The 15,000-nt window shown below is 45.3% G+C and overlaps 1 protein-coding gene across 4 annotated transcripts in view; it reads right to left on the bottom strand.

Moving 5' to 3' along the window:
* Window positions 1-15,000, bottom strand: part of sema5a (sema domain, seven thrombospondin repeats (type 1 and type 1-like), transmembrane domain (TM) and short cytoplasmic domain, (semaphorin) 5A) — a 107,751-nt gene that overhangs the window by 59,395 nt on the left and 33,356 nt on the right. For all 4 annotated transcript variants that reach the window (XM_035526305.2, XM_035526306.2, XM_035526307.2 and 1 more), the window contains one exon: window positions 5,511-5,556. In XM_035526305.2, coding sequence (XP_035382198.1) covers window positions 5,511-5,556 — 46 coding nt within the window. The remainder of the gene's footprint in view (window positions 1-5,510; window positions 5,557-15,000) is intronic.

Consider the following 15,000-nt stretch of genomic DNA (forward strand, 5'->3'; position numbering starts at 1 on the left):
ACAGATTTCCGCTTACGTCCGCGCTCTCGTAAAGCCAAAATTAGCGACTCGTTAACAGGAAATGTGAAATCCAGCCTACTCCCACAAATCTGCTCAATTGCTGAGCAAATCTGGATGTGGTGCAGGGAGGTTCAGCTCAGGTGTTCATTAGTCGAGCTTGAAATACAATATAATATGAACACAATGCAACTGTACCTGGGGCCATTAATCAGTGTCTCCAGCACCCCTAATGCTGTCCGGTGCCCCGCGTGCCGGAAGGAATCCTCTCTCACCACTGTGGACATGGCACGGTCCGACGGACTGCAGAGCCTGACTCGGACCAGAGCCTCGGAAACAGAAGAACGGCTTCCCGTCAGGGACTGACCAGGGAATGATGAACCTCAGAGAGGACGTCGGTGCAGATCCTTCCATGTAAAGGTTTAATCCTGAAACAATCACGATGCGATAGTTCTGCCTAAACTCAGTCTCAAAAGCCAGACCTGTGCATCATCTTTTGGGCACATGTTGACAAATGAAATGAATGATTAAAATAAAATAAATTAATAAATGATTAATAAAAATATCCTGAGTACTCGGCTCATTACTATGACCCCCAATTCCTTGAAACAGCAAAGTGACTTTCAGAAACTCATTTCGTGTTAAAAAGTTTGTGGAAGATTTTCTTGCATTTTTCCGTGTATGAGATGGAACTCATGAAGGTTGCATTAATGAAGCATCTGAGGTGAAAGTACAGAAGCAGACAAAAAGGAACGATTTTAACAAGGCTGTACACATCTGTGCTGAGAAACTACAAGCCGTGAGCACACAAGACAAACCAGAAGAGACTCGTCATTATGGAGCTGAGTGCAATGTTAGCTTGGTGAAGTGTTCCTAATCCCTGACCCTGCCCTTGCCCTTGGCGTTTCCCCTGGTGACAGCCAGACAGGCCAGCAGACACCCAAACATGACAGTCACCAGGGCAACAGACACATGTCACCTCCATGTGTCCACAACATGCTTGCTGAGACCGTCAGACCTCAGGTGCAGCCAGCTGGTCTTCATCAGAAGTTACGGAATGATCCCACTTTTGTGCAGAAACACAAGAAGATTCCATGAAGTTTCTATTCTTTTCTCCACAACTCTATTTCAAAAAGGACAGTCCCACCTGGCCCGTGCCGGAGCTCGGTATCGACGAGACTTCACCTTCCTGTCTTCGGGGTGCTTCTCCTTCTGTAGCTGAACTGAATTCATAGTTTTTATTACTGCTGGGGCTTTTGTTCTGGAGTCTGAGCCACAGAAGATTAAGATATCTCAGCCCGAGGCTGGATCAATAGAAGAGTGGGGCATTTCAGAATACGGGCTCACGCGGATATCGCAGGCCTCTTACCTGACAGCCTTGGCGGACTGACGAGTCAGTGCCCATTAGGAGCTGTTCAGGAAAAACTACTGAAATATTACATGAACGGAGGAGCTGGAATGTGCAGTCTAATTGTATGGTGTGTTTATCTAATTCCTGACACATAACGGCTACTGAAAAGCTCCACTGTGCGAGATCAATAAAATACAGAAGCAGCAGTTTCACATTATTTCCTAGTCAACATCTGTCTCCCAGTAAGAGTCGTAATACGAGTGTAACCCATACGGGTGTCACTGCTCTGAAACCATTACGCTGTCAGGACCCTAATGTCCTTGCTAGGATAAGAAACACACCACTTTTTACAAACTAGTTTAGTTAAGTTCAGTTTATTGTATTCTGTCAGTATTCTACAAAAACATTATTCTCCAATGAGAAGAGACGTTTTGCACCAAAGACAAAAACAGCAAAGTCAAACTACATTAAAACCAACGAAATATATAACAATCTCCTCTTAGTCAACACAAACGCACTCGTCACTCATCGCCTGTTCAACCATACTCAACATTCGGCAGAAATCACCGTTAATAGAGTCCAAGAGTTAATGCAAACATGATTGATTGCCTAAAACCCATTTTTTAACTTCACAAGAAAAAAAATATAAAAGTCTACGTTTTTAGATCAGCGGAGAGCATATTTCATTGTTTATTGGTTTTAAACGAAAATGCTGACTGTGCTGAAATGTCTGCTCTTGTAGTAATATTGTAAAAGTCCTTTAAAGATGGGGGCTACATTATGAATTATGTTAAACGCCATAATAAAGGCATGTATTCAAAATGATTTGATATCTACAACAGTTCTGACTGCCTGACAAAACAAACTGACAGCTTGTTTTTGGGGTTTTACAAGCGGATCCAAGGGTCCCTCTCACTCGTCTGTGCCAGCAAGACATACAGAAGAGAAGAGAGACAATTATTACAATGAGGAGTGTGCTGGAGTGAGTTTCTAACATCTAAAATCAGCCACGTATAATAATCACCTTCATCATCATCATTATTTATTTTGTATTATTTTTTGATTATTATTATTTCCTGTGAACTGCACTGTTACATTTTAAAATCATAATATATTTAAATTTCTAATATAAACTTTAATGCACTAATATGGTCTGTACATTTAAATGAACATATCTTTGCAGCTGTGGTGATATATGTCTGTGGAGCTTGGTATATTGGTTTAGTTTTGGTATAAAATTGTTGTTACATCATTTAAGATGTTAACTTACTGCATAAACTTTAGTACAATTAATTGCCTTTTTTTTTTGCAATTTGTGTTATTTTTTCACCATTTCTGAGAATATTTTTGTGTTCGCCCTCTGTGCCCTTTTGAAACATTAATTTCACCCAGTTTTCTGATATACTAACATTACTGCCACAAGTCTCTCTCTGCCCCTTTGATCTGCTCTCTGTCTTGCTTGTCTCTCTTCTCTATAAAGTTCTTATATTTACCAGACCTCATCATTCAGAATCACTGATGTCCATTAGCACTTCTTTGAAATGTTGCTGACATTATGCTTTAAATATATCCATACCAGCTTTTATCATTTGTAGCTTGCTACCTCGTGCGCTGATTTAGGCCAAACTTTATTTATGGTATTTTCTTAAGACTAAAAAACCCGAGGTGACTCTAAAAACGCTGAGTAAATTCATATTTAATGGCACTTATGTGTGTTCACTCTCCTCCATATCCCTGATCCCTGCCAGAAGAATACAGGACTGTGTTATCAGCGTAATTCCAATGGAAGATCAAAATGTGTAAACTGAATAAAATTCGAACTGCGATAATGCAGAATTTTATCTGCAAACACTGAAAATGACCAGACAAATAAGATTTTATTTAAGAATTAAGTGCTATCTGCTTTTCAGGGACAACCTTTCTCTACAGCCAGTGGATGGAATTCCAGTTGGTCTGTAATGTCTCATGCCTTGTGTCTCTCCTGGAATTATAATCGCATGCTTCAAAATGTTAGGAAATATATTTTGATTTTCTAGGCCTCTAAAATAAATGTATTAAATTATACATTTTTGTTATATGATCAGCCTTCCACACTGCACTTTTTGGATGTCCTCACGGGCAGGACTGAGATAAACATCTCAGACAGAAACAGAAAACAGTAGCTCCACTTTTTTTAAATGGTTGTTCTTCCATTTGGATGTTTACACTGTTGGCACTGTACAAATGCTTGAACAAGACAACACAGTAAATGTGTGATCAAGATTATGAAACTGAATAGCATTGTAGCTGTAGTACTTCTGAAGTATAATGTCCATTTTCACACATTTCGTTAAAAAAGGGCCACTTCCCCGGATATTTTAGGAAAGAAGATCCCTCAGCACCTGCCAGGCTGCAACAAACGCCGGTGGACACACAACCGCACGGCGTCCTCTGGAGCACATGGCATGACACATCTTTCTGCATCCCACGGGAGCTGACTAAACGCTAATCAAGGGAAAATCTTCAACCTTGGGGCTCTGACGAGGACACGGCTTGCACAGTGGGATGCTCTCCCGGTCTGAAGAGCCTTGAAAACACACAAACCCCGTAAGCCCAGGCACGTGAGAGGCAGCCAGAGAGACAGAGAAAACGGATCTGAGGTCAGTCGAAGTTGGCACTCGCTCCCGAAAAACAGATCATCTAAACATCTTTTTCCCTTCTCTTTACAGAGTTGCCTGAGGCCAGATTTGTCGAGACTGGTAAAAAGGAACAATCTAAGACTGGGTGGGCCAGTCAGACTCGGTACGGACAGAGAAAAGCAGCTAAGATGGAGGGGGGTTGCAGGCTCGTCGTGGTGTCCTGTCTGAGTGCGCCTGAACAAAAGGCTCTGTCCCCCGGACCTTCACCGCCTCGGCACTGGTGGAGGGCCGGGGGTGGAGGGTGCATGCTTCCTTCCACAGGTCTCCTCTCACATCCACCTCCACCATGCTTGCAAACGGCCAAAGTCTAGAACATCCACAACTTCAAAGGAGTCCTGCTTGGCGCTGGGAAAGTGTCCAAGTACGTTCTCAAAAGTGTCAATGTTTGCACAGTTAGTGCTTGGGTTACAAGATGCTTAACTCAGCAGGTGGTGGGTAGCAACACAAGTGCAAATTGCAGCCATGGAAGAACAGCCATCCCTGACAAACCGTAGGCTTCACTGAAATACACTGAAACTGCAGAACTGGAAAATCTCAAGGTGTGATAAGTGAGTCCAAATGCATCAGTGGCAGTAAAGAGCTGTACACAAAGACACTGATATATTTCAGACATGTGTGTGTGTGTCTGTGTGTGTCTGTGTGTGTGTGTGTGTGTCTGTGTGTCTGTGTGTGAGTGTGTGTGTGTCTGTGTGTTTGTGTGTGTTTGTGTGTGTCTGTGTGTGTCTGTGTGTGTGTGTGTGTGTCTGTGTGTGTGTGTGTTTGTGTGTGTCTGTGTGTGTGTGTGTGTGTGTGTGTGTGAGTGTGTGTGTGTCTGTGTGTGTCTGTGTGTTTGTGTGTGTCTGTGTGTGTGTGTGTGTGTGTCTGTGTGTCTGTGTGTGAGTGTGTGTGTGTGTGTGTGTGTGTGTGTGTCTGTGTGTGTCTGTGTGTGTGTGTGTTTGTGTGTGTCTGTGTGTGTGTGTGTGTGTGTGTGAGTGTGTGTGTGTCTGTGTGTGTGTTTGTGTGTGTCTGTGTGTGTGTGTGTCTGTGTGTGTCTGTGTGTGTCTGTGTGTGTGTGTGTGTGTGTGTGTGTGGCTGCTGGCTAGTGTAACAGAATTCCCAGAATGCACTGGCTTTGACCACCCCTGCGCTTTAGAGCACTGAAGAGGAACATGAACTGAAGTGCAGCTCGACTGTGCAGTTCTGTGTTCATAATCAGACATCCTTTTACTTCATCACACAAAAGCAAAGCCTCTGTACAGAGAAATTCAGCTTAGACAGCACCTGTCGTACCCAGGACACAGACAGCAAAAAATAAACAACAGCATACCTGCAAAACTACTGACTAGAACAAACAGATGACACACAAGAGCAGATGAAACAACCTCGAGGAGATTCAGCACCCCCAGGGCAGTCTGATAACAGCAGTGGAACAGCCCCGACACAGAGTTGCAGCAGTGCCTTAGTCCGACCTGGGACTTACAGGTACAACGAGAGTATTTACATACCTGGATCAGTGAGAGGTCCTCTAAACGTAGTCTGAACAGGTGGTTTCTGAGAGAGCGAGAGCGAGAGAGAGAGAGAGAGAGAGAGAGAGAGAGAGAGAGAGAGAAGATAAACGTGTTTTTTCCTGAAAGCACAAACAAGCAGCTCTGTCATGTCCTTGTACTGAATTCTAAACTCTGCGTGCCCTACCCTGATCATTTCTGTGAGTCGCTTCATTGCTCATGAATTCACGCCTCCACCCTAAAGTGGAACAGATGCAGATTTCTGAACCCCACTGACTCACCCATCTACACGTAGCCCAGCGAAACCTCACGAAAGTGCGGTGAGACACAGGCAGGAGGGCTGTTGGCTCCAGTTCTGTTCTGGTGGAGTGGAGGAGAACTCCAGCCAACTGTCTTTGAGGACATGAAGACACAGCGGATCTCGCTTCAGGGAACTGAACAGCGGAGTCCGTTAAACTGGCCGATCTTGGAAACGCAGACTAAACGGTTCTTTCATACCGCCTTTCTAGTACCATGTTTAAATAAGTCTGCAAGGACTCATAGACATTAGAGTTTCTGAACAGAGTTCATATCAGGCGTGAAATTCTGCTTGCCGTAGTAGAACAGCGAGGGGAATCTCAGGCAGCTGAGGACTGTACAGGCGTAGGCTGCCCCGCCCTCATCTTGTCTTCACCCCGCCTCCAACTCACCCTCACCCCGCCTCCAACTCACCCTCACCCCGCCCCAACTCGCCCTCACCCCACACCCAACTCGTCCTCACCCCGCCCCAACTCGCCCTCACCCCGCCCCCAGCTCGTCCTCACCCCGCCCCCAACTCATCCTGATGTCCAGGTTTCTACGCAGTGACTTGAAATTGGCACACAGGTCAATGTAAATGAACAAGTCTGCAAACTGAGTGAATGCAGGGCTTTCTTGACACGGGGCCAAAACTGGACAACTGGAAAAAGACACAGGTGCCTTGCTGTGGCGATGTGACAGACGGGCGTGTGTGCGCCAGCCCAGCGAGGGCCTGTATCACAGGCTGAGGAGGTTTTATAGCTCTGGCAGCTGCGACTGCCGTGCGTTTACTGAATCTCCACACGTATTGATTTGCTTCCAGCGCATTAGCATCCCAGCAGCCTGCCTTGGCCATTATCCATCAGTATAGCTCTGACACAGGTGAGCTGCCACGGTTACTCATTAGCTAAAAGGAGGGAAGTGCGTCTTTATGAAAACATATTGACTGCTGGGGTTAGAGAACAATAAACATCTGCAGACTACATTCTGGTAAACAACTGTATTATATTTATTTACAAATGTATTTACAAGACAAACATGATAATGCTTCAGAACTGTGTTGAAACTGGTATTGAAAAAACAAGGTTGTTTACCATTTGAATATATATATATATATATATATATAGAGAGAGAGAGAGAGAGAGAGCTACATGTGTCATGCGTGACCACTGTAGGAGATGGTTTAGAGCTACATGTGTCATGCGTGTCCACTGTAGGAGATGGTTTAGAGCTACATGTGTCATGCGTGACCACTGTAGGAGATGGTTTAGAGCTACATGTGTCATGCGTGACCACTGTAGGAGATGGTTTAGAGCTACATGTGTCATGCGTGTCCACTGTAGGAGATGGTTTAGAGCTACATGTGTCATGCGTGACCACTGTAGGAGATGGTTTAGAGCTACATGTGTCATGCGTGACCACTGTAGGAGATGGTTTAGAGCTACATGTGTCATGCGTGTCCACTGTAGGAGATGGTTTAGAGCTACATGTGTCATGCGTGACCACTGTAGGAGATGGTTTAGAGCTACATGTGTCATGCGTGACCACTGTAGGAGATGGTTTAGAGCTACATGTGTCATGCGTGACCACTGTAGGAGATGGTTTCGAGCTACATGTGTCATGCGTGACCACTGTAGGAGATGGTTTCGAGCTACATGTGTCATGCGTGACCACTGTAGGAGATGGTTTAGAGCTACATGTGTCATGCGTGACCACTGTAGGAGATGGTTTAGAGCTACATGTGTCATGCGTGACCACTGTAGGAGATGGTTTAGAGCTACATGTGTCATGCGTGTCCACTGTAGGAGATGGTTTCGAGCTACATGTGTCATGCGTGACCACTGTAGGAGATGGTTTAGAGCTACATGTGTCATGCGTGACCACTGTAGGAGATGGTTTAGAGCTACATGTGTCATGCGTGACCACTGTAGGAGATGGTTTAGAGCTACATGTGTCATGCGTGTCCACTGTAGGAGATGGTTTAGAGCTACATGTGTCATGCGTGACCACTGTAGGAGATGGTTTAGAGCTACATGTGTCATGCGTGACCACTGTAGGAGATGGTTTAGAGCTACATGTGTCATGCGTGTCCACTGTAGGAGATGGTTTAGAGCTACATGTGTCATGCGTGACCACTGTAGGAGATGGTTTAGAGCTACATGTGTCATGCGTGACCACTGTAGGAGATGGTTTCGAGCTACATGTGTCATGCGTGACCACTGTAGGAGATGGTTTCGAGCTACATGTGTCATGCGTGACCACTGTAGGAGATGGTTTAGAGCTACATGTGTCATGCGTGACCACTGTAGGAGATGGTTTAGAGCTACATGTGTCATGCGTGACCACTGTAGGAGATGGTTTCGAGCTACATGTGTCATGCGTGACCACTGTAGGAGATGGTTTAGAGCTACATGTGTCATGCGTGACCACTGTAGGAGATGGTTTAGAGCTACATGTGTCATGCGTGACCACTGTAGGAGATGGTTTCGAGCTACATGTGTCATGCGTGACCACTGTAGGAGATGGTTTAGAGCTACATGTGTCATGCGTGACCACTGTAGGAGATGGTTTAGAGCTACATGTGTCATGCGTGTCCACTGTAGGAGATGGTTTAGAGCTACATGTGTCATGCGTGTCCACTGTAGCAGATGGTTTAGAGCTACATGTGTCATGCGTGACCACTGTAGGAGATGGTTTCGAGCTACATGTGTCATGCGTGACCACTGTAGGAGATGGTTTCGAGCTACATGTGTCATGCGTGACCACTGTAGGAGATGGTTTAGAGCTACATGTGTCATGCGTGACCACTGTAGGAGATGGTTTCGAGCTACATGTGTCATGCGTGACCACTGTAGGAGATGGTTTCGAGCTACATGTGTCATGCGTGACCACTGTAGGAGATGGTTTCGAGCTACATGTGTCATGCGTGACCACTGTAGGAGATGATTTAGAGCTACATGTGTCATGCGTGACCACTGTAGGAGATGGTTTAGAGCTACATGTGTCATGCGTGACCACTGTAGGAGATGGTTTAGAGCTACATGTGTCATGCGTGACCACTGTAGGAGATGGTTTTGAGCTACATGTGTCATGCGTGACCACTGTAGGAGATGGTTTAGAGCTACATGTGTCATGCGTGACCACTGTAGGAGATGGTTTAGAGCTACATGTGTCATGCGTGACCACTGTAGGAGATGGTTTAGAGCTACATGTGTCATGCGTGACCACTGTAGGAGATGGTTTAGAGCTACATGTGTCATGCGTGACCACTGTAGGAGATGGTTTCGAGCTACATGTGTCATGCGTGACCACTGTAGGAGATGGTTTCGAGCTACATGTGTCATGCGTGACCACTGTAGGAGATGGTTTAGAGCTACATGTGTCATGCGTGACCACTGTAGGAGATGGTTTAGAGCTACATGTGTCATGCGTGTCCACTGTAGGAGATGGTTTAGAGCTACATGTGTCATGCCTGACCACTGTAGGAGATGGTTTAGAGCTACATGTGTCATGCGTGACCAGTGTAGGAGATGGTTTAGAGCTACATGTGTCATGCGTGTCCACTGTAGGAGATGGTTTAGAGCTACATGTGTCATGCGTGTCCACTGTAGGAGATGGTTTAGAGCTACATGTGTCATGCGTGACCACTGTAGGAGATGGTTTAGAGCTACATGTGTCATGCGTGTCCACTGTAGGAGATGGTTTAGAGCTACATGTGTCATGCGTGACCACTGTAGGAGATGGTTTAGAGCTACATGTGTCATGCGTGACCACTGTAGGAGATGGTTTCGAGCTACATGTGTCATGCGTGACCACTGTAGGAGATGGTTTAGAGCTACATGTGTCATGCGTGACCACTGTAGGAGATGGTTTAGAGCTACATGTGTCATGCGTGTCCACTGTAGGAGATGGTTTAGAGCTACATGTGTCATGCGTGACCACTGTAGGAGATGGTTTAGAGCTACATGTGTCATGCGTGACCACTGTAGGAGATGGTTTCGAGCTACATGTGTCATGCGTGACCACTGTAGGAGATGGTTTAGAGCTACATGTGTCATGCGTGACCACTGTAGGAGATGGTTTAGAGCTACATGTGTCATGCGTGACCACTGTAGGAGATGGTTTCGAGCTACATGTGTCATGCGTGACCACTGTAGGAGATGGTTTAGAGCTACATGTGTCATGCGTGACCACTGTAGGAGATGGTTTAGAGCTACATGTGTCATGCGTGTCCACTGTAGGAGATGGTTTAGAGCTACATGTGTCATGCGTGTCCACTGTAGCAGATGGTTTAGAGCTACATGTGTCATGCGTGACCACTGTAGGAGATGGTTTCGAGCTACATGTGTCATGCGTGACCACTGTAGGAGATGGTTTCGAGCTACATGTGTCATGCGTGACCACTGTAGGAGATGGTTTAGAGCTACATGTGTCATGCGTGACCACTGTAGGAGATGGTTTCGAGCTACATGTGTCATGCGTGACCACTGTAGGAGATGGTTTCGAGCTACATGTGTCATGCGTGACCACTGTAGGAGATGGTTTCGAGCTACATGTGTCATGCGTGACCACTGTAGGAGATGATTTAGAGCTACATGTGTCATGCGTGACCACTGTAGGAGATGGTTTAGAGCTACATGTGTCATGCGTGACCACTGTAGGAGATGGTTTAGAGCTACATGTGTCATGCGTGACCACTGTAGGAGATGGTTTTGAGCTACATGTGTCATGCGTGACCACTGTAGGAGATGGTTTAGAGCTACATGTGTCATGCGTGACCACTGTAGGAGATGGTTTAGAGCTACATGTGTCATGCGTGACCACTGTAGGAGATGGTTTAGAGCTACATGTGTCATGCGTGACCACTGTAGGAGATGGTTTAGAGCTACATGTGTCATGCGTGACCACTGTAGGAGATGGTTTCGAGCTACATGTGTCATGCGTGACCACTGTAGGAGATGGTTTCGAGCTACATGTGTCATGCGTGACCACTGTAGGAGATGGTTTAGAGCTACATGTGTCATGCGTGACCACTGTAGGAGATGGTTTAGAGCTACATGTGTCATGCGTGTCCACTGTAGGAGATGGTTTAGAGCTACATGTGTCATGCCTGACCACTGTAGGAGATGGTTTAGAGCTACATGTGTCATGCGTGACCAGTGTAGGAGATGGTTTAGAGCTACATGTGTCATGCGTGTCCACTGTAGGAGATGGTTTAGAGCTACATGTGTCATGCGTGTCCACTGTAGGAGATGGTTTAGAGCTACATGTGTCATGCGTGACCACTGTAGGAGATGGTTTAGAGCTACATGTGTCATGCGTGTCCACTGTAGGAGATGGTTTAGAGCTACATGTGTCATGCGTGACCACTGTAGGAGATGGTTTAGAGCTACATGTGTCATGCGTGACCACTGTAGGAGATGGTTTCGAGCTACATGTGTCATGCGTGACCACTGTAGGAGATGGTTTAGAGCTACATGTGTCATGCGTGACCACTGTAGGAGATGGTTTAGAGCTACATGTGTCATGCGTGACCACTGTAGGAGATGGTTTCGAGCTACATGTGTCATGCGTGACCACTGTAGGAGATGGTTTAGAGCTACATGTGTCATGCGTGACCACTGTAGGAGATGGTTTAGAGCTACATGTGTCATGCGTGTCCACTGTAGGAGATGGTTTAGAGCTACATGTGTCATGCGTGTCCACTGTAGCAGATGGTTTAGAGCTACATGTGTCATGCGTGACCACTGTAGGAGATGGTTTCGAGCTACATGTGTCATGCGTGACCACTGTAGGAGATGGTTTCGAGCTACATGTGTCATGCGTGACCACTGTAGGAGATGGTTTAGAGCTACATGTGTCATGCGTGACCACTGTAGGAGATGGTTTCGAGCTACATGTGTCATGCGTGACCACTGTAGGAGATGGTTTCGAGCTACATGTGTCATGCGTGACCACTGTAGGAGATGGTTTCGAGCTACATGTGTCATGCGTGACCACTGTAGGAGATGGTTTAGAGCTACATGTGTCATGCGTGACCACTGTAGGAGATGGTTTAGAGCTACATGTGTCATGCGTGACCACTGTAGGAGATGGTTTAGAGCTACATGTGTCATGCGTGACCACTGTAGGAGATGGTTTCGAGCTACATGTGTCATGCGTGACCACTGTAGGAGATGGTTTAGAGCTACATGTGTCATGCGTGACCACTGTAGGAGATGGTTTAGAGCTACATGTGTCATGCGTGACCACTGTAGGAGATGGTTTAGAGCTACATGTGTCATGCGTGACCACTGTAGGAGATGGTTTAGAGCTACATGTGTCATGCGTGACCACTGTAGGAGATGGTTTCGAGCTACATGTGTCATGCGTGACCACTGTAGGAGATGGTTTCGAGCTACATGTGTCATGCGTGACCACTGTAGGAGATGGTTTAGAGCTACATGTGTCATGCGTGACCACTGTAGGAGATGGTTTAGAGCTACATGTGTCATGCGTGTCCACTGTAGGAGATGGTTTAGAGCTACATGTGTCATGCCTGACCACTGTAGGAGATGGTTTAGAGCTACATGTGTCATGCGTGACCAGTGTAGGAGATGGTTTAGAGCTACATGTGTCATGCGTGTCCACTGTAGGAGATGGTTTAGAGCTACATGTGTCATGCGTGTCCACTGTAGGAGATGGTTTAGAGCTACATGTGTCATGCGTGACCACTGTAGGAGATGGTTTAGAGCTACATGTGTCATGCGTGTCCACTGTAGGAGATGGTTTAGAGCTACATGTGTCATGCGTGTCCACTGTAGGAGATGGTTTAGAGCTACATGTGTCATGCGTGTCCACTGTAGGAGATGGTTTAGAGCTACATGTGTCATGCGTGACCACTGTAGGAGATGGTTTAGAGCTACATGTGTCATGCGTGACCACTGTAGGAGATGGAGCCAGAGACGACCAGCCTCGCTGGCAGCGTCAGGGATGCACGGATGGACTTCCCCTTTCAGTTCAGCATCGATTCGCATTCACCGAAATCAGTCACGCCACTGGGCCATTTTATCCCCACCAAGGATAACTCGCCTTTTTCCTTTGGTATAAATCAAATGAATGACCAATTTTGTCCATCTTTTATTTCCATTAAAGATGTTACTATCGAAGCCAACAGGTAGGATTTAAAAAGAAAATAAGTTACCTTTACAAAACATTTCAAATGCTTCCTGCAGTCTGCGTTCTGCAGATTTGCAGAGTTCGATGTTTCTGCTTGTACCATTAGCTGTGTTCTCTGCTACTGAAACTGTGTGGGCCTGTGTTGGCTTGCTAAGAACCTCCTCGTAAGGCTGATGCTAACTAAGTGGGTTGTAAGAGGTCAATGAGTGAGTGTGGCATCCTGTTTCAGAAAAAAATCAGACCAGTCAGTGTAAGTGCTCATTCAGACCAGGGCGGGTGCAGTGGGTTTTCTGCTTCATTTAAAACCTCTTTCTTTCAACTCTGTGATTGCTATTATGGACTGAACTGCACCACTCTGTGCATTGGGAAAAGGGACACAGCTGTGGTGAAGACAAAGTAAAAGCAATATAACAGGCTGGTATATGCATGTGTGTATGTGTATGCATGTGTATGCATGGTGTATACATGATATATGCATGTGTATGCATGGTGTATACATGGTGTATGCATATTTATACATGTGTGCATGTGTATGCATGGAGTATGCATGTGTATGTATGGTGTGTACATGGTGTGTACATGGTGTATGCATAGTGTATGCATGTATGCATGTGTATGCATGGAGTATGCATGTGTATGTATGGTGTGTACATGGTGTGTACATGGTGTATGCATAGTGTATGCATGTATGCATGTGTATGCATGGAGTATGCATGTGTATGTATGGTGTGTACATGGTGTATGCATAGTGTATGCATGTATGCATGGAGTATGCATGTGTATGTATGGTGTATACATGGTGTATGCATAGTGTATGCATGTGTGCATGTGTATGAATGTGTATGTATGGTGTATACATGGTGTATGCATGTGAGCATATGTATACATGTGTATGCATGGGGTATGCATGTGTAGTCATGTGTGCATGTCTATGCATGTGTATACATGGTGTATACATGTTTGCATGGTGTATGCATGTGTATGCATGGTGTATGCATGTGTGCATATGTGTGCATGTGTGTGCATGTGTATGTATGTGCATTCATGTGTATACATGGTGTATGCATGTGTATGCAAGGTGTATGCATGTGTATACATGGTGTATACATGTGTATGCATGTTTATACATGTTGTATGCATGTGTATGTATGGTATATGCATGGTGTAAACATGGTGTATACATGCGTATGCATGGTGTATATATGGTATATGCATGTGTGCATCTGTATGCATGGTGTATGTATGTGTAGTCATGTGTGCATGTCTTTGCATGTCTATACATGGTGTATGCATGTTTGCATGGTGTATGCATGTGTATACATGGTGTATGTATGGTGTATGCATGTGCATACATAGTGTATGCATGTGTATGCATGTGTGCATGTGTGTGCATGTGTATGCATGTGTATTCAAGTATGGTTTATTTGTCACGTATATAGTCATACACGGTATAACTCGCAGTGAAATGGTTTGTGTATACATGGTGTATGCATGTATTCAAGTGTATATACATGGTGTATGCATGGTGTATACATGGTGTATGCATGTGTATACCTGGTGTATGCATGGTGTATACATGGTGTATGCATGGTGTATACATGATGCATGCATGGTGTATGCATGGTGTATACATGATGTATGCATGTGTATACATGTGTGCATGTGTGTGCATGTGTATGCATGTGTATTCATGTGTATACATGGTGTATGCACGTGTATACCTGGTGTATGCATGGTATATACATGGTGTATGCATGTGTATACATGGTGTATACATGTGTATGCACGTTTATACATGTTGTATGCATGTTGTATGCATGCTATATGCATGGTGTATACATGGTGTATGCATGTATATACATTTGTATGCATCTTAGCTTCCTACGTTCCTGAACAGATTGTAGTAAAGCTGAAAGTGTTGTACGGAAGACTCAAAGAAATGCCATAAAGTGAAGAGAAAACCTGGCTTAATAACGCTGAATTAGTTCTAAAGTAAAAGACGATCCCTTTTGCCCAAAGGAAAAGCCATTTGTCTTCTGGTTCTGGCTGTGTGTGA

The sequence above is a fragment of the Electrophorus electricus genome, chromosome 1, assembly GCF_041902795.1.
Source record: "Electrophorus electricus isolate QZ-2024a chromosome 1, ASM4190279v1, whole genome shotgun sequence".
Lineage (NCBI taxonomy): Eukaryota > Metazoa > Chordata > Actinopteri > Gymnotiformes > Gymnotidae > Electrophorus > Electrophorus electricus.